Source organism: Octopus bimaculoides, chromosome 23, assembly GCF_001194135.2.
Source record: "Octopus bimaculoides isolate UCB-OBI-ISO-001 chromosome 23, ASM119413v2, whole genome shotgun sequence".
NCBI classification, from domain to species: Eukaryota; Metazoa; Mollusca; class Cephalopoda; order Octopoda; family Octopodidae; genus Octopus; species Octopus bimaculoides.
Window position 1 is genome coordinate 17,553,395 of NC_069003.1, and position 22,953 is coordinate 17,576,347.

Here is a 22,953-nt window from a genome sequence, read left to right on the forward strand (position 1 = left end):
AATTTTTCCTTTCTCTAAAAACCACTTACCACACATATAATACTATAAATTCACACTGCTTGCTGTTATTATTATCTCATGCATAATGTTCAGCTAAGGTAAGCGATTTGTCATGTCTCTATCGCACATCATTCTCTGCTAATCCACTTGAAATTCATAAGTCATGAGTCTCAATGATCCTCGATCGCTTTAATTTTTACAATATTTTCTCTTTGTCTCATAACCCATGTATTTCCATATTTTGGAATGATTTTTCCAGCGATTAAGTTTCCCCTCTCTCTCCCTCCTTTACTTTACTACCTGTCTTGGCTGCTATTTTCTATGGTGAAGTTGGCCTTATCTGCCACTCCCACCACCTATACTGGAAATCTCTTTTCTTATAACAGAAACCTCTACATGGTCCCCCCTCCACACCACCACCAGTATGGGAAGCCTCTCCTCTGTTCCAGAAGACTCTTATAGCTTCCAGCCTGCCACCACCACCAGTCATCTCATCCACTGCATTATTTGATAGATTAACCACCTACTCCTTTCTCTCTACTTATAATGAATTAACCAACAGCTGTTTATTTATTTACCTAATTTAAACAGTGACCCATTTATGCTTGCAGCAATAACACCCATATTTACAACACTTGCAATACACTCACTCCCAATAGGGGCAACAATTTTAACATGTTTGAATGATAGTATATTAAAGTGAGAACAACTGATGTGACATGTCTGTCATCAAATGTTCATTGAAACCTTCTTTCCAGGTACTGAATATCATCTCCATTTCTCATGTTCTTTCCCAGTTCTCAGAGTAGGCACATTGAAAGGTAGGTCTGGTGAAATTGTTGAGATGCTCGAACAGAGACATGTTGATGTGTCATGCATTCAAGAGGTAAGGTGGAGGGGAGCTTTCTCTGTCTTCATATTCCTGATTACTTTATCTACCAAGCTACTGTTGATTCAGATAGCTGGTCCTTCAGTTGGGTCAACATTTGGCAGATTCTCCTTCCATTCATTCTCCTCATTCAGCAGCATTTCATAATGGGATTTCCAAGCCTCTTTCTTTGCAGAATCATTAAATGCAAGTGCACCATCATCTATGTGGACACATTACAGGCAAAAAGCATAGGTATAAAATTTTCTGGGGAGATATCAGTCACAGGTGGTGCGGGCATACTTCTTGCAGAGAAGTGGGTGGATAAGGTCACACAGGTAGTCAGAGTGTGCAATAGAGTACTTAAGCTAGTTTTGCAGAATAGTACAGCAACAATTATCTCTACCTACATCCCCAAGTGGGTTCACCAAATGAACAAAAGGACCGCTTTTGATATTTTCCTGCATCAAAGATGAATGACAATGATCTCATCTTTGTGGCTGGGGATTTCAATGGGCATGTTGGGCAGAGGCCAGGCATCTTCCATGGGGCCGTGGAATTGATTCCCAAAATGAAGAAGGAACAAGGCTACTGGAGTTCTGTGATGCGAATAACCTATTGATCTGCAACACTAGCTTCAGGAAGCCAGCCAGTCACCTGCTTACCTATCAACTGGGTGACCATGTTAGCCAGATTGACTTCATTCTCACCAGGTAGTGAGATACATGGTCACTTGTAAATGCAAAGACTTTCTCTGGTGAAGGATGTATTCCTCAGCATAGAATAGTCATTAATGACTTTAGACTTTAGGCCAGAAGGATGCCTAGAAGCAGACCAATCTGGGAAAGAAGGATTTGGAAGCTTAAGGATCCTGTATATGGTCAGAGATTTCTCTCTCTTAATCCTTTTTGCCCCTTGTGGTGCATGGGACTTCAACAGTTATTTTACACTTTTTGTGGTCATTGGCGTGTTTTATGGCTGCTTCCCATGTTAGGCCGGTGGTCAGAGATTTAGGGACACCCTAAATGAGAAATTTGATGAGAGGGAGGAGGAACTACAGACTTGTAACATAGAGAGTAACTGGGAATCCCGGCAAGACAGCTTGCTGAGTGTCACAGACCAAATCTGCAGCTGGAGCAAAGTCCCATCCAGACCTTGGATGATGTGGTGGTGGAATTATGCTGTAGACAAGGCCATTACAGCAAAGAAACAGACCTGGAAGAACTGAAAGTGTTGGGGTAGCAGGGAACTGCATAAGATAGTCATAAAGGAAGCTAGGAGATAGGTATATCTAGTCAGGGAAGAAGTGAAAAAAAAGAAGTTTGTGTATGTTCTATGTTGCAAGGACCAGAGACTTGAAGTGTTTCGGATTGACAGACAGTATCAAAGATCAATTTGACACAGGTCTGTTAAAACAGCATTCATAAAAACCTAACCTCCACTTATTGCTTTCTTCCCATCCTTCCCTCAGTTTTCTTTCTCTTCTTCATCTCATGCTTTTCATTCAATCTCTCCTTTCTTTCTTCTTTCTTTTCTTAAACTTGTGTATTTATAATTATTTTCTGGACTTTCCCCACCACTCTAAGCAAGGTTTGTTTTTCAATCTTATCATTATATTCATATTTACCTTACTGGTAAATTTCAACTCCTTCCCAGCAGGTAATGAATATTACACCATTATGTTTTGAAAGTCAACCACCCAATCAAATTCAAATGCTTATTTGTGTATTTTAATTACATGTACCATAACAATTTTAATTCATTTTTTATCACAACTGTCCAATGAATGCAAATGTAAAACTAACAGTTTTGTGATAATTTTGCAGCTTTAATAAAAGCATATTACCTTACCTTTGGTATTCAAATACTATCTTCACCACCTTATTTTGCACTTATGTGCTCACGTGTGTGTGCGTGTGTGTGTGTGTGTGTGTGCGCGTGCGCGTATGTGTATATGTATATATATATATATATATATATATATATATATATATGCACATACATATATAAACACACACACAAACATATCTAGAATATGCGTGTATTAGTGTTCATGCTGTATGAATATATGTGAATATGTGACCTTCTAGCAGAAATAATAAATAATAAGCAGCAATTACCTATTTGACAACCACAGTTCCATAAATCAAGAGGATTGAAGTTGCTTGAGTCTACTCGCATACCGTTTGGGTAAATGCGTGATAGAAAGCGTTTGTTGTGATTCACAAATTCTTCTGGATCCTGCAGAGCTAACTTCACTGCTTGAGATTCACTAAGGGAACAGATTTGCCAATATTTCTCTGAAAATCAAAATACATAAAAATAGAAACAAAAAAGATAAACAATTACCCAAAAAACAGTCATCAATTCTTCATAGTTTACACTGAATGAACAAATCCTTCAAAACCACATAAAAACAACATAAAACTGGCATATATTTCAACACTTCTAGGTTTTAAAGCAGACTGGCTTTACACTGAAAGCAGTTACTGGACCATTCTTATGGTTATTGGCCTCAATCTGCAGCCAATAATATGTAGTGAAAGTGTGTAGCCTTGTGGTTAATGTGTTGTGTTAGTGGTTGTGAGCAGCATGGGTTCCATTCCCAGAGCAGTTGACATGTTGTGTCTGCAGCAGAGTATCCTCCTCTTAATTTGTTGTTGATATGCATATATCATCATCGTTTAACATTCACTTTCCATGCTGGCATGGGTTGGATGGTTTGACTGAAAACTGGTAAGCTGCACTAGGTTCCATTTTGATTTGGTAAGGTTTCTATGACTGGATGCCCTTCCTAACGCCAACCATTCCAAGAGTGTAGTGTGTGCTTTTTACGTGCCACCAGCATGGGTGCCGTTGATGCAACACCATCTTCGGACATAACTGTGATCTCATTTGGCTTGACAGGTCTACACAAGCATGATGTATCGCCAAACATCTTGGTCACCTGTCATTGCCTTCATGAAGCGCAATGCATGACAGTACTTTTTACATGCCAGTTGGACAGTACTGGTATCAGCCACGACTATGATTTCACTTGGTTCAACAGATTTTCTCAAGCACAGCATATAATAAATAGATTTTCTAAAGCACAGCATATAATAAATGTATGTTGGGCCTCATGGAGGCAAGGTGGCTGAGTTCCTTTTGAGTGGGCCTCACGGAGGTGATGTGACTGAGTTCCTTGTGAGCATTGGGCCTCATGGAGGCAAAGTGGCTGAGTTCCTTTCAAGTGTTGGGCCTCATGGAGACAATGACCAAGATCTTTGGCATTATGTCGTGCTTGAGAAGAAGATCCATCAAGAATCACAGTCGTGGCAGATACTGGTGTCATGCAAATAGCACCCATGCTGGTGGCACGTAAAAGCACCCATTACACTCTTGGAGTGGCTGGCATTAGAAAGGGCATCCAGCCATAGAAAACGATGCCAAATCAGACTGGAGCCTGATGCAGCCTTCCAGCGTGCCAGTCCAGTCAAACCGTCCAACCCATGCCAGCATGGACAACGGATGTTAAATGATGATGATATAAATCAACATTGTTTTACTGTTCACTTTACGAATGGGTCAGACAGTTTATTGAGGTAGAGCTCCATAACCCAATGCCCTTCCTGTCAGCAACCCTCATCTGTTTCCAATCTAGGTAATATTTCCCCGTGGCTGGACATGAGTATGCTGTACAATGGAATAGCATTGCTTGTATGACAGTGACAATCGTTTACAACTATAACATGATGTCAAGATAAAGAAATGCACACACACACACACATGATGGGCTACCTTCAGTTTCAGTTTTCCAAATCAACTCACAAGGCTGTAGTAGACGACACTTGCCCATGGTGCAACACAGTGGGTCTAAACCTATGACCATGTGGTTGGGGTGCAAATTTTTTAACCACATAGCCATGCCTGTGCCAGATATATATAATTATACACAAACACACACACACACATGATAGCTCACACATTTATATTCTGGTAAAAAACTGATTTGCTGAAGAACTCACGTGACTGTTGCGATATTTGAAAGTCTTCAAATCGTGTCGATACGCAGTAGTTGACAATATCTGATATTTCTTTGGTAATTTTATGCTTTCGTGTTGATACATCCTAAAATGGAGAACATATATAGTATTTACCAAAGTTTTGTATTGAAATATCAACAGACAAGCCAAAAACTTGTTAGGCAGAAGCTATCTCTGAGATGGGCAATGTAAAAGGAAATTAACACAAATAAATATAAAAAATTAAAAGATAGACCTCACATCAGTCTAACAACTCCAATTTGGTTTATTATGAGGAAGAAACAACACAAAGTTACTGAACTTACAAAAATGTTGACTAAACTTTGGTTTAAAATTTTGCAAAAGTGAAAGTGTCACTCAAATATATAGCATATAAAAAAAAAAAGAAAGATTCCTGAACTATATCTACACAAACATTTGGCACTATATAATGAACTATAAAAACATACATATAGATTTGTGAACCAATACTGTGTATGTGTGCATTAGGATGACTGTAAACATTACATCTATACAATGTTTGTGGACAGAAAAAGAGGAAAGAACTGTATGGATATTTTGATTCTTGTTAGCATCCTCAGCAACTGTGTACCACCTTTAACTATTCACAAACACATTGTTTATGAACACACTACCATTCTTTCTAGTACAGGCACAAGGTTTGCAATTTTGTGGGGTGAAGCCAGTCAGTTACATTGACCCCAGTGCTCAACTGGTACTTATTTTAATTGACCACAAAAGGCAAAATCTGTCTTGGTGATATTTGAACTCAGAGCATAAAGCTGGAAGAAATTGCTAACAATTTTGTCTAGCATGCTAATGATTGTGCAAGCTCAGTGCCTTTATAAACCCATTGATATTAGGAGTTAAAGTAAAGTAATTAGACTAATTTCCATATTTAAAATGTTTTATACCCAGCAAGATCAAACATTAAATTATTAGAGTGCTGACAGTGTTTTGTTATGCTACTGTAAAACCATTATAGAACATATCTATGTTTATTAACCAACACTGTATGTTATGATAACTGTAAACTTTACATCTGTACAATAAGTTTGTGGACAGAAGAAAATGGAACATTTATATGTTCATACATTGCGGATAGTTAAAGGTAGTACACGGTTATTAACAACAATGACAGCAAGAAACAGAACATTCATGCAATTGTTCTCATTTTTCTGTCCACAAACACAAAGAATTAGGTAGGGTTTGGACCATGTAGACATGCAAAGTTCCTGATATTTAGCATCTTTAAATTTATGATAAACACACATTATGTATTTATACTTATAGGCATATCTATAGAATTAGGTTTGTTAACCAACACTGCATGTGTCAAGGGTGTAAACATTATGCCTATACAATATATGTCTGAAGACAGAAAACAAGGGAATAGTTGTATGCATATTTCATACATGTAGATAGTAAAAGTGGTACAGAGTTGCTGACAATGATACCAACAAGAACTAAAACATCCATACAAACTGATCCCTCTCTTTTCCTGTCTACAAATATTAATAATAATAACATTAATAATAATAATAGTTTCAAATTTTGGCACAAGGCCAGCAATTTCAGGGTAAGGAGATGAGTTGAATATGTTGACTCTGGTACTCAACTGGTATTTATTTTATAGACCCAGAAAGGAGGAAAGGTAAAGTAAACCTCAGCAGAATTTGAACTCAGAACATAAAGACATGAAATGCCACTAAGCATTTCACCTGGCAAACTAACAATTCTGCCAGCTCACTGCCTTAATAACAACAACAATTTCTACTATTGGCATAAGGTCTGAAAATTTTTTGCATGGGGTGGGAGTGAGGAACGAGTAAATTTTATTTTCTCTCCACTCCCCAGTACTTGACTGGTACTTATTTTATCAACCCTAAGAGGATGAAAGTGAAGCTGACCTCAGCAGAATTTGAACTCAGAACAGAAAGCTGAAAGAAATGCTGATAAGCATTTTGTCCAGCATGTGAATGATTCTACCAGATCACCATCCTAATAATAATAATAATAATAATAATAATAATAATAATAATAATAATAATAAGTCAAAATTAAAAGAAGAGTGCCATTTGCTATCTTGTGAACAATATTTCGACATCTTGCGTGTCTTCCACTGGTTCAAAAAATAAATTTGTCAATCTACTTCATTTTGGTTAATATAGAAAGGATTGAGGTAACTCCTCCACAAGATAGCAAATGGCACTCTTCTTTTAATTTTGACTCTATATCTTCAGGAGGAGTTACCTCAATCCTTTCTATATTAATAATAATAATAATAATAACAACAATAACAATAATATTATTAATAATAACAACAACATGTTTTTCAAAACCTTAAATATCCTTGTTACTCTTGAACACTTTGGTGTATGTTCAAGATGTACCAATTTCTTGTTTCAAAAATGGAAACTCTTGGAACATTTCAGAAACCACAAACAATAAAGGTGACAATGATGATGACTATGGTGATGGTAAGGATGATAATAATAATAATAATAATAATAATAATAATAATAATAATAATAATGATAATAATAATAATAATAATAATAATAATAATAATGATAATGATAATGATCAGCGGTTAAAAGAAGAAAGAGAAGAAGCACAGAAGCATTAAAGAGAAGCGTAGATGTCCTTCAAGATTGGAATAGCTAAACAATTAAGTACCAGTAAATACCCTATTATTTGTCTTTTTCCACTCCACCTCCGAACCTTCATCTTCATCAGTGACAAAGCCATCTAGTGCAGTGCAATCGGGTGCCAGTTTCTTGGCCTGTGAATGAGAAAGTGGGGGTGCAAGTGATACAAAGTGAAACGGCAGGGAGACACAGAGAGAGAGAGAGAGAGACAGAGATACACAAGGACACAGAGAAGACAACACATAAGCTGCTGGTAGGAAAAAAAGCGAGATCAAAGTAGACAGCAATGTTACTTCATGTTTATGGATGTGATTTCAACAATACTTTTGCATACATTCACCTACTGTCATTTTTTTGATCGGACATTCTCAAAATTCATCTGTTCAACTTACATTTCTACAAGTTCTATGTGTATACAAGAAGTCCTCAATATTCATTCATTTAATTCTCATCCCTAGTAATTTTTCATGTGTAAAAATGAAATAATACTTGTGTATGAATATACAGTAAATCCTTCAGATGTGTCTGTTCAACTCTTGCCTTTAATAATTCTGCGTGTCTAGAAATGAAATATTTGTCTGTGTGTATACAGGGAATTCTCAACATTTTCCTATTTGATATATCTCTAGTAGCTTTGTTTGTGTTAAAAATAAAATCATAATTGGGAGTTTTTATGTGTGTATGCTGGAAGTTGTCAACATTCACCCAGTCAATTCTCTTCTCCAATAGTTTTGTGTGCATATAAATGAAATAGTATTTTTGCATGTGCGTATACAGGGATCTTCAGCATATTTCCATTTGACTCTCATTTCTAGCAGTTTTGTCTCTGTTAAAATTTTAAAAAGTATCTGTGCTTGGGTTGTACACAGAGAGTTCTCAACATTTGTCACTCAACTTTCTCCTTTAGTAGTTTCGTCTGTATTAAAATTAAAATCATAATTGCGTGTGTGTGCGCGCGCGCACGTATGAGTGTACAGAAAGTTCATTTAACATCTGTTGGACAGCTTGACAGGAACTAGCAAGGCCAGGATCCACACCAGGTTCCATTGGTTTCTACAGCTTGATGCCCTTCCCAATTACTTTACAGAGTGTACTGGGTGCTTTTTATGTGACACCATCACCAATGCTTTTTACATGGCACCAGCACCCACACAAATTCTTTTTTATGTGGAACCTTGGTTTAGGATCTTAATTTTGTTGTGGTGGGCAAGCTTTCTTGAGTGCAGCAATGTGCCATATGTCTTGGTTGTAGGTCAGATTGTTCAAATCTAAAGGACTGCTTATACTGTGGCCATGTTGGAGAACAGAAGAGCATTTGCTTTTTGTTATTTTTTTTAAAGATTGATTGTATGCCATTCCTCCCCACCTCTGTATGTGAGTAAAAGGGAAAAAGTGTCAGTCTGGATCTAAAAGGAAGTAACCATGATGGAACACATTGCTTTGTACACCATCTTGTCACAATGATTCTTTAATCCCTTCTCAACATGTGTACATACGTACATGTGTGTAGCTATGCATAAATACACACACACATATATATATAGGTGCAGGTATGCCTGTGTAATAAGAAGCTTGCTTCTTAGTTCAGTGCCCCTGTGTGACATCTGGGTCTCCTACTATAGCCTTGGGCCAACCAAAGCCTTGTGAGTGGATTTGGTAGATGGAAACTGAATAAAGCCCATCACATTATCATCATCATCATCGTCGTTTAACATCTGCTTTCCATGCTGGCATAAGTTGGATGGTTTGACTGAGGACTGGTAAGCCAGAAGGCTGCACCAGGCTCCAATCTAATCTGGCAAAGTTTCTACAGCTGGATGCCCGTCCTAACGCCAACCACTCTGAGAGTGTAGTGGGTACTTTTATGTGCCACTGGCACGAGGGCCAGTCAGGCGGTTCTGGCAACGACCACGCTCAAAAGATGTTTTTTACATGCTACCTGCACAGGAGCCAGTCTTGCGGCACTGGCAATGACCATGCTCAAATGTTGTTTTTCATGTGCCACCGGCACACGTATCAGTAAGGCGACGCTGGCAATGATCACGCTCGAATGATGCTTTTTATGTGCCACTGGCACGGGAGCCAATCAGCGGCCCTGGCAATGATCATGCTTGGATGGTGCTTTTAATGTTCCACTGGCACGAGTGCCAATCTGGCAGTACTGTCATCAACCATGTCAGCAATTTTGATTTTGATTTCACTTGCCTCAACAGGTCTTCGCAAGCAAAGTTTATTGTCCAATGAATGAAGGGTACGCATAAGTGGGTTGGTTACACCCACTAACATAGGCCACAGGTTATGGTTTCACTGTGTTTGTCAGGTCTTCTCAAGCACAACATTTCTTCAAAGGTCTTGGTCACTAGTCATTGCCTTGGTAAGACTCAATGTTCAAAGGTCATGCTTCACCACCTCATCTCCATGTCTTCCAGGGTCTACCTCTTCCACAGGTTCCTTCAACTGCTGGGGTGTGACACTTTTTCACACAGCTGTCCTCATTCATTCGCAACACATGACCATACCAGTGCAGTTGTCTCTCTTGCACACCACATCTGATATATATATATGCCAGTGCTGCATAAATGTACCTGTGCCAGTGGTTGGCATCAGGAAGGGCATCCAGCCATAGAAACGATGCCACAATAGACAGAGTCTGGACAGCCTCCCAGCATGGAAAACAGATGTTAAACGATGATGATGATGATGATATATATATGTGTGTGTGTGTGTGCGTGTCCTTGTGTCTGTGTTTATGCCCCACCACTATTTGACAACTAGTGTTAGTGTATTTAAGCCCCAGTAACTTAATGGTTCAGCAAAAGAGACCAACTGAATAAGTACTAGGCTTTAAAAAAATAAACCCTGGGGTTGATTTGTTCAACTAAAACTGTTCAAGGTGCTGCCCCAGCATGGCCATACTCAAATGACCGAAACAAGTAAAAGATAAAAGATATACACACACATGCAAACATATCCACATACACATTACACTCAAGAATATAGTTCCATGTCGAGAGCTTTATAAAGTATTCACAACTTTGAAAGACAAATTTCAACTCAGTTGTTGTAGAACTATTTGTTCCAGTACATTTGTCCAGCTGCTATACACTAACAGGTTAGAGGAAGCTTCATTTGTTGAGCCACTTCAGGAGAGGACAATAAAGCTGTGAGGTAGTACTAAATATGTTATTTAATGTGTTTTATCCAAATTTTCTTTCTATTTTGTTCCTCACCTAAAATTATTTAGTGAGTCATTTACTGTTTTTTGTGTGCATACATATAAATACATATATGTACAAACATATTTCCATGCATAAAAACATGTATACATACACATATATACATGAATTACAGATATACATACTTACATATATATGCATATACATATATGCACACACTTATTCTTAATAACATCATCCTAAACTAATGTGGAACTGATAGAAATATCTAAAGCATTATGATAATGTTGATGATAATGTTGTAAAGTGCAAGGTCAGAACCAATCAAGTAAGATCTATTCTGATCAAAAATATTCCAGTCATGGCCATTCTATCTTTCTCCTAAGTACAGTGAATCTGGAACAACATGTAAGACAATGAGGGAAATTGGTGGCATTTCTAGCAAGTCAGGGAATCATGTAGAAGCTTACTTGGTTGGTGGTGGTGGTGGTAGAGATGGTGGTAGTGGTATTTATGGTGGTGGTGGTTGTGGTTGCAGTGTTGATGGTTGTGTGTACTAAAAGTAACAATAATAATGGTGGTGGTGGTGGTGATGATAACACAGAACCTGAGTCTGTAAACAATATTGATACCATGAAGAGACTCCAGTTTGAGGTGGGCTTTCTGTATTTAGTCATGGATGAATTAATTCTCTAAATAAAAAAAAGGCCAGTGGGTTGAAGAGTTGGGGGTCAAATTCCTAAATGGTTGACTGACTTTCAACAGACAAACATTTGTGTAAAGGTGAGAGGAATATTACACTGTGGGGTAACTTGAGAATAATTAACTCCACAGCAACAATGACAACATCAACATCAACAACTACAATAATAACTACAGTATATAGGACATGAAGCACTGTAACAAAATATCTTGGATCAATGGCATTAAAGAATGGCAAATAGTTTTGTCTCAGATGAAAACAAATTCAAGTTACTTTGAAAAAAATACAAAAAGTTTTAAATATGTTTGTCATGTAATACCAATGTAAATCTTTTAATCTTCCATACTACTACTACTACTACTACTACTACTACTACTAATAATAATAATAATAATCCTTTCTAATAGAGGCACAAGGCCTGAAATTTTGGGGGAGGGGATGAGTCGATGACATCGATCCCAGTGTTTCACTGGTACTTATTTTATCGACCCCAAAAGGATGAAAGGCAATGTCAACCTTGGCAGATTTTGAACTCAGAACATAAAGATGGATGAAATGCCACTAAGCATTTTTCCTGGAGTGCTAACAATTCTTCCAGCTCACTGCCTTAATAATAATAATAATGATGACAATGATGATGATGATGATGATGATGATTTCAAATTTTGGCACAAGGCCAGCAGTTTTGGGAAAGTGGGTAAGTCAATTGCATTGACCCTAGTGTTCAATTGGTACTTATTTTATCATCCCCAAAAGGATGAATGGCAAAGTCAACCTCAACAGAATTTAAACTCAGAACATGACGATGGACAAAATGCCACGAAGCATTTTGTCCAGTATGCTAATGATTCTGCCAGCTCGCCTTATAATAATGATGATGATGATGATGATTTCAAATTTTGGCACAAGGCCAGCAATTCTGAGGAGGAGGCTAGTCAATTGCCTTGACCCCAGTGTTCAACTGGTACTTCTTTTATCAACTCAGAAAGGATGAAAGGCAAAGTTGACCTCAGCAGAATTTCAAAACGGATGAGATACCATTAAGTATTTTGCCCAGTGTACTAATGATTCTTCCAGCTTGCCACTTTCCATAATAATAATAATCCTTTCTACTATAAGCCCAAAGCCTGAAATTTGGAGGGAAGGGATGAGTCGAATATATCAGCCTCAAAAGGCCACAGCGGAATTTGAACTCAGAACGTAAGGACAGACGAAATGCCACTAAGCATTTTGCCTGAAGTGCTAATGATTCTGCCAGCTAGCTCCTTTAATAATAATAATAATAATAATAATAATAATAATAATAATGTTAAAAATTTTGGAAGAAGGTCAGCAGTTTTAGGTGGAGGAAGTTAGTTGATTGCATCAACTCCAGTACTTGGCTAGTATTTATTTTATCAACTCCAAAAGGATAAAATGCAAAGTTGAACGACCTCAGCAGAATCTGAACTTAGATTGTAAAACTAGAAGAATTGCCACCAAGCATTTTATATGGAATACTAATGATTCTGCCAGCTTGTGCTCTGAATAATGATGGACTATCCCGTCAAAAATGACGTATGAGTGTTCAGCTTTTGCTGAAGAACCTGCACAGATGATTTGTTTATAGTGGTGAAAAGTATGTGCTGTACATTAGCTCAGTCCTTCCATCAATTTGATGTTACCTGAACAGGTGCATAAGGTGCCATGCATCAGGTGTTGAAGTAATCACAGAGCAATGATATGTTTTGCTCAAGAACACAATGCACTACCTGGTCTAGGAACTGAAACTGCGATCTTGCGATTGTGAGTGCAATACTGTAACCACTAGGCCATGTGTCCTCACACAAAAGGGATTGCACCCAGAAAGTTCCCCTCCTAAGCACAGAGCCAGGTAAGGTTGTTTGTGGAAGACCAGCAGTCGCCCATGGATACCAGCCTCCCCTCTCCATGTCACCAATGTTGTCCAGGGGAAAGGCAAAGTCCGATACAGCTTGGCACCAATGACATCACAACTTGTTTCTACAGCTGAGTGAGCTAGAGCAAACTGAAAGAAAGTGTCTTGCTCAAGAACACAACACAACCCAGTCTGGGAATCAAACTCCCAACCTCACCATTGTAAGCCCAACAATTTAACCACTGAGTCATGAACTTTCATATCTGAATAATAATAATAATATTCATGCAAGAAGAAGAATTTCTAATATAGGTACAAGGCCTGAAATTTTGGGGGAAGGGGTTAGTTGATTACATTGAGGTCAGTGCTCAACTAGTACTTATTTCATCAACCTGGAAAGGACGAAAAGCAAAGTCAACTTTGGTGGAATTTGAACTAAGAATGTAAATATAGACAGATAGAATTCTCTGTCAGGAAATGAAAGAGAAGATGAGAAATGAATATCTTAGGAGAATAAAAAAGGTGCTACATTCAAAACTGAATGGAAAGAAAAGCATCTCCGTAGTAAATACATGGATGGTCTCTCTAATACAATATTCTGCTGCTTTCATGAACTGGACTAAGGAAGAACTAAGAGACATAGACTGTAAAACCAGAAAGACAACGTTCATGTACAGGTCATTACATCTCAGAGACAAGGAGAGGACTGACAGTAATAGAAGACTGTGTAGAGATAACAAAATTGTGACATAGAAGAGTATGTGAGAAGTAATTCAGAAAGACTGATTTCAGCTACCAGAGAAGAGGAGACAGAAGCTGTAGAGACTGCAACAAAATACAAGAAAAGAGGAAAACAGGAGCAAGAAAGAAACATTTGGGAAAAGAACTACATGGTCAGTATCTCAGACAAACGCAGGATGTCACAGCAAATGAATCTTGGTTATAGTTGAAGAATGGAGACCTTAAAAAAGTGTAGTAAGATATAAAATTATCTTTTCACTGGAGAGTGAGTTAGTTGTGCTTGGACAGACGCTAACCAGGAAGGGTTGGTGTTGTATGGATTTAAGCAACAACTTCCGCCTAAGGCTAGAATGCGCCTTCAAACAGAAAGTTAATTCAGTTGCTGCTGGTATGTTGGATGGTCAATCAGAAAGTACATTTTGAACCCATATGACCTACATTTTGCAACACTTGAACTTCATGTGTGTACATTTTGCTGTTTTGAATATTATTGCTTCATGGCATCAATTAAAAGTTCCTGCTTTGCTTGTCCATTTGACCATATGGCGGAGTGGTGACATGTTTGATAAGAAACGTTTTATAAAAATTTCTGAACTTGTCTGACATAAATTGAGTTTCCATTATCAGATGCAATGATACCAGGAACACCATATCTGGTGAACAATTTGTGTAAAAAACTTACTGTAACTGCAGATGTCGGCTTTTTGTATTTATACACTTCTGGCCACTTCATTTCTTGAGTTTTGTGCATAAAATCAGAAAATGAACTTCATTTTACTATAATCACCTACCATTTTAATGCAAATTACTACTTTTACTTTTTAGTAGTGCTATCAATTTTTAAATTTTGTATGTAAATGCTCTAAGGATTTTCTTTCACAGGAATTTTCAGAGAGCTAAATATTCATTTAATAACTCTAATATGCCTAAAAGAGCTTGCAAAAATTCTCCGGATAAGTTTTGTTACGTTTGTGGAAATTATGTGATATAAAAACATCAGCAAAGTCTCACTACTTATATCAAAAAACTTTACCACCTGTACTTCAAGCACAAGGTTGGAGACTAAGACAAGAATTGGGTACCTCACATATGTTGTAAAAACTGTTCAAGCTCGCTGTCAAGATGGCTTAATGGAACACAAACAGTTGCCATTTGGTGCTCCAATGGTTTGGAGGGAGCCTCGGGACCACACAACAGACTGTTACTTCTACTTGGTTGACATAAAAGGTATTAATTACAACTTTCAAAATTTTTAACGTATTGATTTATTTGTATTATATTATTATAATACTTATATTATTATAATTTGTATTGAATTTATACTCTGTAATATTGAAATTTTTTATTCAACTTTTTTTTCCATATCACACCAAGAAAAGTGAAAAATCGATTATGTATCCTAACCTTAAATCAGCTACTGTGCCCCATTCTGCAGAGATTCCAGTTTCTGAACCACCCCCAGAATGCATCCATCATCCAATTCAGAAGACTCAGATGACACAGATGCAGAATTTAATGACTCATTTGAACTAGCACAAACATCATTGGAGCCAAAGTTTTTTTAGTCAGCCCGAATTAAATGATTTAGTACAGGATCTAGGTTTAACAAAACAGCAAAGTGAATTACTCACCTCTTGGTTTGAAGAGAAAAATTTACTAGAAAAGGACATAAGAATTACAAAATTTAGCGCTTGTTCTGATAATTTGCAGCATCATTTTTCAATGAAGAACATCAATATCCAGTGATTGTTTAATGACCTTAATATTGTCTACGACCCAGAAGAATGGAGATGCATCTCTATGCAGTACTAAGGCTGTTCTCTTAAATAATAGCAATGCTTTCCCATTTGTACCCATTGCACATTTATTTTAAAGGAAAACTATAAAACCTTGGCTTTTATATTAAATAAAATGAACTACGATGAACATAAATGGCTCATGTGCTGACTTAAAAGTAGTTGCACTGTTAAATGGACTGTAAACTGGCTATACAAAATACATGTGCTTCCTTTGTAAATGGGATAGTAGGGCAAAAGCAGAGCACTATATCCATTCAGAATGGCCATCATGTGATGTACTAATACCAGGCTCACATAATTTTATTCGGGAACCTCTTGTCGAAAAAGAGTTCTGTTGCCTCCACTACACATTAAATTAGGTCTCATGAAGCAATTTTTCAAAGTTCTAAAATATGATCAGCCAGTACTTCAGTGTCTAAAAGGCAGCTTCCTAAGTTAAGTGACGCTAAAGTAAAGGAAAGCATCTTTGTTGGATCGCAAATTCTATTTTTTACATTCGCATCTTGATTTTTTCCCGGAGAATACTGTAGATGTTAGCAATGAGCATGGAGAAAGATTCCATCAAAATATAGCTAAAACTGAAAATAGATATAAAGGTAAATAGAGTCTTGCAATGCTTGCAGCTCTTTGCTGGAATCTCCAACGTAATGAACCAGATGTTAAATATAAAATGATGCGAAAATATAGTCAACAATAAACTGAAACAAACACTCTTATAAATGAATGTTCCTTTTCCATTTTTGTATATATAACGATGTGCCTGCATATAGTAAATATGTTTAATAAAGAAAAAATTTACTTAAAACTCATGAAATTAGGTAAGTTTTTGTGATTTAAACTAATATACTAAAAATATAAACATTCTGATATAGCAAAACTTTAAGAACAGTCACTATAGAGTTTGTTTAATTAGAATATGTAAGCTGAAGTATCTAATTGCTATTGGCTAAAAATTGGTGGGTGATAGAGAAAATATGACTGTAGATTTTGTAAAGGTAGCAGTGATTTTAGTTTGTGTAATAATAAAAAAAAATTTGTTGTACAGTGTAATCGCTTTTGTAGTGTGGTTGGCACAATGGCTCTTTGTGCATACATCAACACATTGTCACACATTGAGAAATGGTTTGCATTTGAGTTGCACATATTTTTATCTCTTTTAGCTTTCAATATTTCTGTAATCTTTTTAATGAATTTATTATTTTCTGATTTTAATTTTATGTCTTGTAAAGTAATTGGCAGCTCATGTTTGATGTTACACAAAACATTTTAAATTTTATTTTTTGCTCACAAAGCAGCAATCATGGTATCTTTAAATGGTTCAGCATTTTATGAAATCAGTCTTGATAAACAATCAGCATGACCTAATTTCTTGGATGGTATATACTACATCTTAAAATCATAATTTAATAATAACGTACCCTAGCATTGCAACTTATTAGCAGTACAGATAGAAATTCCTTTCTTCAACCCATATATCGATAATAATGGATGATAATCAGTCTGTAGTAGGAAATTTTTACCATGTAAAAATCTGTGAAATTTTCATGGCAAAGCCTCTTTTTTGATTTTGCTGTAATTTTTTTCAGCTGATATCAGAGAATGTGAGGCATGAACCACTGCCTTCATGTCATCACCTTTATATTTATGTAGCATAACTGCTCCTATACTGTACTCACGTATTCAGAAGCATCTGAAGCTACAACAATCTCCGTTGCAGGGTTGAAGTGTGCTAATGACAAAACAGATATTAATATTTTTTTAATTTTATCAAATGCCTTTTGACAATTTTCTGACCAATTCCACTTCACATCTTTTAGAAGACTATTCAGTGGAACCCTCACCTTATGCATATTTGGAATATAATTTTGGTAATAACTTGCCAGCCCCAAAAAAAGTGTGTACGGTTACAGTATTTGTCGGAGGCGGCAAATTTTTTATTGCGTCTGCAATTGAAGGATCTGGTTGGTGTCCATTTCTGTTGATAATTTGTCCTAAATTTGTCCTAATTTTGGTGAGAAAAATACACACTTTTTTTCAATTTTCTCGAACATATTTTACATGTTCTACTTGTTGGTCACCGGATTTGCTTTTAATGAGTGTATCATCCAGATATGGAATTGCGAATACACAGTCTGCTAACATTGCATCCATAATCTGTTAAAAAATCACCAGTGTGATTTTTTAGCCAAATGGTAACCTGTTGTATTTATACAGTCCTTTATGTGTGTTAATTGTTAGGTATTTAGAGCATTCATAATCTCCTCTAATTTGTAGGTTTGCATCACAAAGATCCAATTTAGAAAATATCTTGCCACTGTTTAATTTTGTGAAAATATCCTCTGGAGTAGGTAGTGGATAGTGGTATGTTTTAAGACATTCATTTAAACCAGTGGGAAAATCAGCACACAGTCTGATTTTATTATTCTTTTTCTTAACATACACAGTGGGTGCTGCCCATTGACTATAGTCCACTTTTTGGATAACTCCAATTTTTCCTAGTTTCTCTATTTATCTGTTCTAATGCTGTGAACGGTACAGTTCGTTTTTGTTTAAATGTCAGTATGGTGTTTTCTTTTATTTGAAACTTTGCCTTCATTTTGGTGCACAGATCTAATTTATCAGACAGAACCTCAGGAAAAATCTATTTTAATTTTTTAAAATTTGTCTGACTGGCAGAAAAACCATTTACATTTTTACAGAAAAGATTTAAGGGGATGGTTCCATAAGTTAAATAATTCCATCCAGTCAATTCCAAATAAATTTGTCATACTATTCGACACAAAAACTTTGGCTTTTAAAGGTTTTTTCATGAAATGTAATGTCATTTATCAATTTGTCCTTAAAATATTTTTTTCCTGAAACACCACGAGCAATTTTTGAAGTTTCTTTTAATCTAGGTCTCCTGATTTTTTCCATGTAACTATTGAGATATCACTACCCATATCCAATTGTAACTTTATGTTTGTGTTATTAATTCTTACATACACAGTTTTCCTTTCAGTTCCTATTTCTTGTCAGCGATAACCTACTTACATGATTTTTTCTGTTGAACTGTTTTTTAGGTTTTGTTTTACAGTGTGATTTTTTATGACCTATCTTACCACACTTGAAGCATTTTATATTTTTAAACAGACAGTTGCTTTTAAAATGTAGACCACTGCACCCATAGCATGGATTTGGTCTTGACAGTTTTTTTCTAATCTGATACCAATTGACATGCATGAATATGAGAGCAATCTTTCTCTTTAATTCTATCTGCGTCTTGTCGTAGATTTATAATCCTGACATTCTTCTGCTACTGCCTGTAGAGTTAAATTTCAGTCCTGTTCTGCATCTTTGCTTGCAGTAAGCCCTTGAACAAAAATTAAACACGGGATCAACTCATTCAATTTGAATTTCTCACACTCTCTGTTAACTGCTTTGGCATAGGTGACAAAATTTTTTTTCACCAAATTTAAATATTGCCAGTGAGTATTGAACAGGGAACTTCTTTCACTGAAAATTTTCTATAAAATAGTGTTTCATCGAAACAAATTTCACCTGGTTTCTTTGGCAGAATATAGCTACAATATTTTTTGTGTTCGGCAGGGAATAGGAGTGGCTGTGTGGTAAGTAGCTTGCTTACCAACCACATGGTTCTTGGTTCAGTCCCACTGCGTGGCACCTTGGGCAAGTGTCTTCTACTATAACCTCAGGCCGACCAAAGCCTTGTGAGTGGATTTGGTAGAGGGAAACTGAAAGAAGCCCGTCGTATATATGTATGTTTGTTTGTCCCCCCAACATCGCTTGACAACCAATGCTGATGTGTTTACATCCCTGTAACTTAGTGGTCAACTCAAGTGAAATAATAGTTGTGGCCAATGCCAGTATCATGTAACTGGCACTTGTGTTGGTGGCACATAAAAAGTACTCTTCAAATGTTGGGTGATATGCCTGTCAAGCGAAGTGAATCGTAGTTATGACTGATGCCAGTATTGCATAACGGGCACCGGTGCTGGTGGCATGTAAAAAGCACTGTTCGAATGTTGAGCCTCACATAGGCAGTGACAAGTGACCGAGATCTTTAGCAATATACTCTGCTTGAGAAGACCTGTAAAGCCAAGTGGGGTTGTAGTTATGGCCAACGCCAGTGTTTCGTAACTGGCACCCATGCTGGTGGCACATAAAAAGCACCCACTACACTGTTGGAGTGGTTGGCATTAGGAAGGGCAGCCAACTGTAGAAACCATGCCAAATCAGACTGAAGTATGGTGCAGCTCCCAGGCTGTTAAACTGACCAACCCATGCCAGCATGGAAAATAGATGTTAAATGATGATGATGACTCTGCAAATGAACAATCTGGTGTCTTTATTTCAATGGCCTAGCAATGTATGCAATGAATTTCTTTGTCTTGGGTGTGTGGAAGACACTTGGCAAGAAATGGAAACAAAATTGAAAAAAGAGGATGATGATGATAATAGAAGAGTGGCCATGGACTTTTACAACTTGAATTAACAATGATGAATGCAACAATTGGCCTAAACACTTAACCTGAAAAATTCTGATGACTGGATGCTAAAACTTGTCTTAGAGCATGAAAACAAGAAAGTCTCATACTCAATAACAAAACAGGCAAGGAAATATCTAAGTGAATTCCAAATACAAGCAAGTCCTAGAATTAGATGTACTGGAAACAAGCACAGAAAAAGCTAAGCATATGAAAACCCTTGCTAAAACTGCTGCCTTAGTTATTCACACTGATAAAAGGCAAGAAAAACCTCTCAGTGGCAAATACCCAAAAAGAGCTAACAATGCTGATGTTGACAAAGCCCTTACCCATCAATGGTTAGCATTTTCTGGCTTAAAATCAGAGACAGAAGGGTTTATCATAGCTGCCCAGGATCAATGCCTACCTACAAGAAGCTACCAGGCCAACATCTTAAAGAACAGTTTCTAGTACATGTTGTGTATGTAAATAGCAAAATGAAACTATTGATCAGTCTCCATGTGCAGCCTTCTTGCACCTACAGAGTATCTCAACAGGCATTATAGCACAGTACAGTAAATTGACTGGGTAATTTGCAAAGACCTGGACCTGGTGGAAACACATCTCACTCCTTTGGAACTTCACAGTTCGAACTGACACAAAGATAGATTCAAATAGGCCAGGCATTATATTGAAGGATTTCAAACAAAAATCATGCCTCCCCATCACTATTACTGTCCCAATGGAAATAAATGTATCTGTCGCTGAGTACTCCACAGGCATGCATACCATAATGTAGTTCTCAGGGAGATTCAGATTCACACAGAATGTGACAAAGCTGGTCCCTTTGAATTACAGCTACAACTCATTTTGGCCAGCTGAGTGGACTGCAGCAAGGTGAAGTAGAGTACCTTGCTCAAGAACACAGCGCGCCACAGGGAATCGTACTCATGACTTTATGGTCATGGACTGAATACTCCTAACCACTGAGCCACGCACCTTCAGTCTCTTAACCGTAGAGAAAAGGAGTGAATCGATAGAGACAGAAAAAGGAAAGCCTAAGTCATTTACAATGACAATTAGACTGAAATACGCTCAATCTTTTCTAGCTTCTTTACTTTTCACAATGAAGAAGCGGTAAAGACATTTAGCAATGAATAGAGGGAAAGTCTTTCAGGTGTTTACGTTTTTATTCTGGGAGTTCTAGAATAATCGAGTGTTAGTTCTCTCTTCATTGCCCCATCACCGGTACTTATTCACCTTCTTTCATAGTTCTTTATGTCTTTTAGTTGTGAGGGGGGAGACCATGTTTGTTTTTCAGGCATGTTTAATGCTTTCTCTACAAACTACAAACAAGCCTGCCTCCCTAATGCAAATTCCAAATGGGGTACAGCTGTGAAAAGAACCCAGAAACATGGGTAATACCCCCTACAAAATAATAATAATGATGATGATGATGATGATGATGATAATAATAATCCTTTCTACTATAGAAACTGGGGGAAAGGGAGCTGGTACTTATTTCACAAATTCTGAAAAGATGAAAAGCAATGTCAACCTTAGCGGAATTTGAACTCAGAACGTAGAGATGGACAAGTTGCTGCTAAGCATTTTGTCCAGCAAGCTAATGATTCTGACAGCTTGCTGCCATGATGATGATGATGATGATGATTCCTTTTCTTCAGAAGTTCAGACAAAATTTATTTATCTTACTACAACATCAACATGGTTAACAATAGTTAAGTTAATCCTTTTGATACCATGCCTCCTCAGACCATTCCCCTTGGTTCCAGAATACAAGTTCCTGGTTTTAAAGTGATCTAAATTAAAACTTCTTTCATCAAAATTTCATGTTAATTTATGTTACAAACATCAGCTTAATAATTGTTTCAAATTTTGGCACAAGACCAGCAACTTTAGGGATTACATTCACTCAGGTAATAGACTGATACCTTACTATATTAATCACAAAAGGATGAAAGGACATTTGTAACAAGAATGTAAGGAGCTGGAAGAAATGCTGCTAAGCATTTTGTCCAATGTGCTAATACCTTTTCCAGCTTGTTATCTTAAATAATAACAAAGTTATTTTACTAAAGTTTTCATTATTTTCAAAATTCATTTTCCAGCACTAGGCTGGAACTGATTTACTGCTGTGTACACTAGAGTCACATGAAATCAAGTCTAAACAATTGAACTTGCAACCTTGTGATCATAAACCCAACATCTGAACCACTAGGTATGCACCTTCACATCCTACATACATATATAACTAAATAGAGAGATATACAAAATTATACACACAAACATAAAAGAACTATATATATACATCCATACATATATATTTAGGTAGTAAAGAAAGAAGTACTCAATACCATAAAGTAGAGTCTTAACTTTTACTCCAGCAATTACCAACAGTTTTGTTGTGTAACAGCCACACAGTTCTTCAGGCTGTTATGTTGGAATAAAGTCTAAAACTCTATTCCAGCACAGACACACAAATATGTATACACACGCACACATACATTGGCACTTACACAAATATGTATATACCCATATATAAATATATGTCTACATACACACAAAAACACACTCTCCGCACATACATATAGATGGATAGACAGATATATATATATATATATATATAT

The 22,953-nt window shown here is 36.8% G+C and overlaps 1 protein-coding gene across 4 annotated transcripts in view; it reads right to left on the reverse strand.

Annotated features, from left to right (window-relative positions):
• Positions 1-22,953, reverse strand: part of LOC106870770 (inactive phospholipase C-like protein 2) — a 196,819-nt gene that overhangs the window by 56,016 nt on the left and 117,850 nt on the right. For 3 of the 4 annotated variants that reach the window (XM_052976011.1, XM_052976010.1, XM_052976009.1), the window contains exons 14-16: positions 7,583-7,678; positions 4,876-4,978; positions 2,989-3,168 (exon numbers count right to left, since the gene is read on the reverse strand). In XM_052976011.1, coding sequence (XP_052831971.1) covers positions 2,989-3,168; positions 4,876-4,978; positions 7,583-7,678 — 379 coding nt within the window. The remainder of the gene's footprint in view (positions 1-2,988; positions 3,169-4,875; positions 4,979-7,582; positions 7,679-22,953) is intronic. The other variant, XM_052976012.1, reaches the window with a different exon arrangement.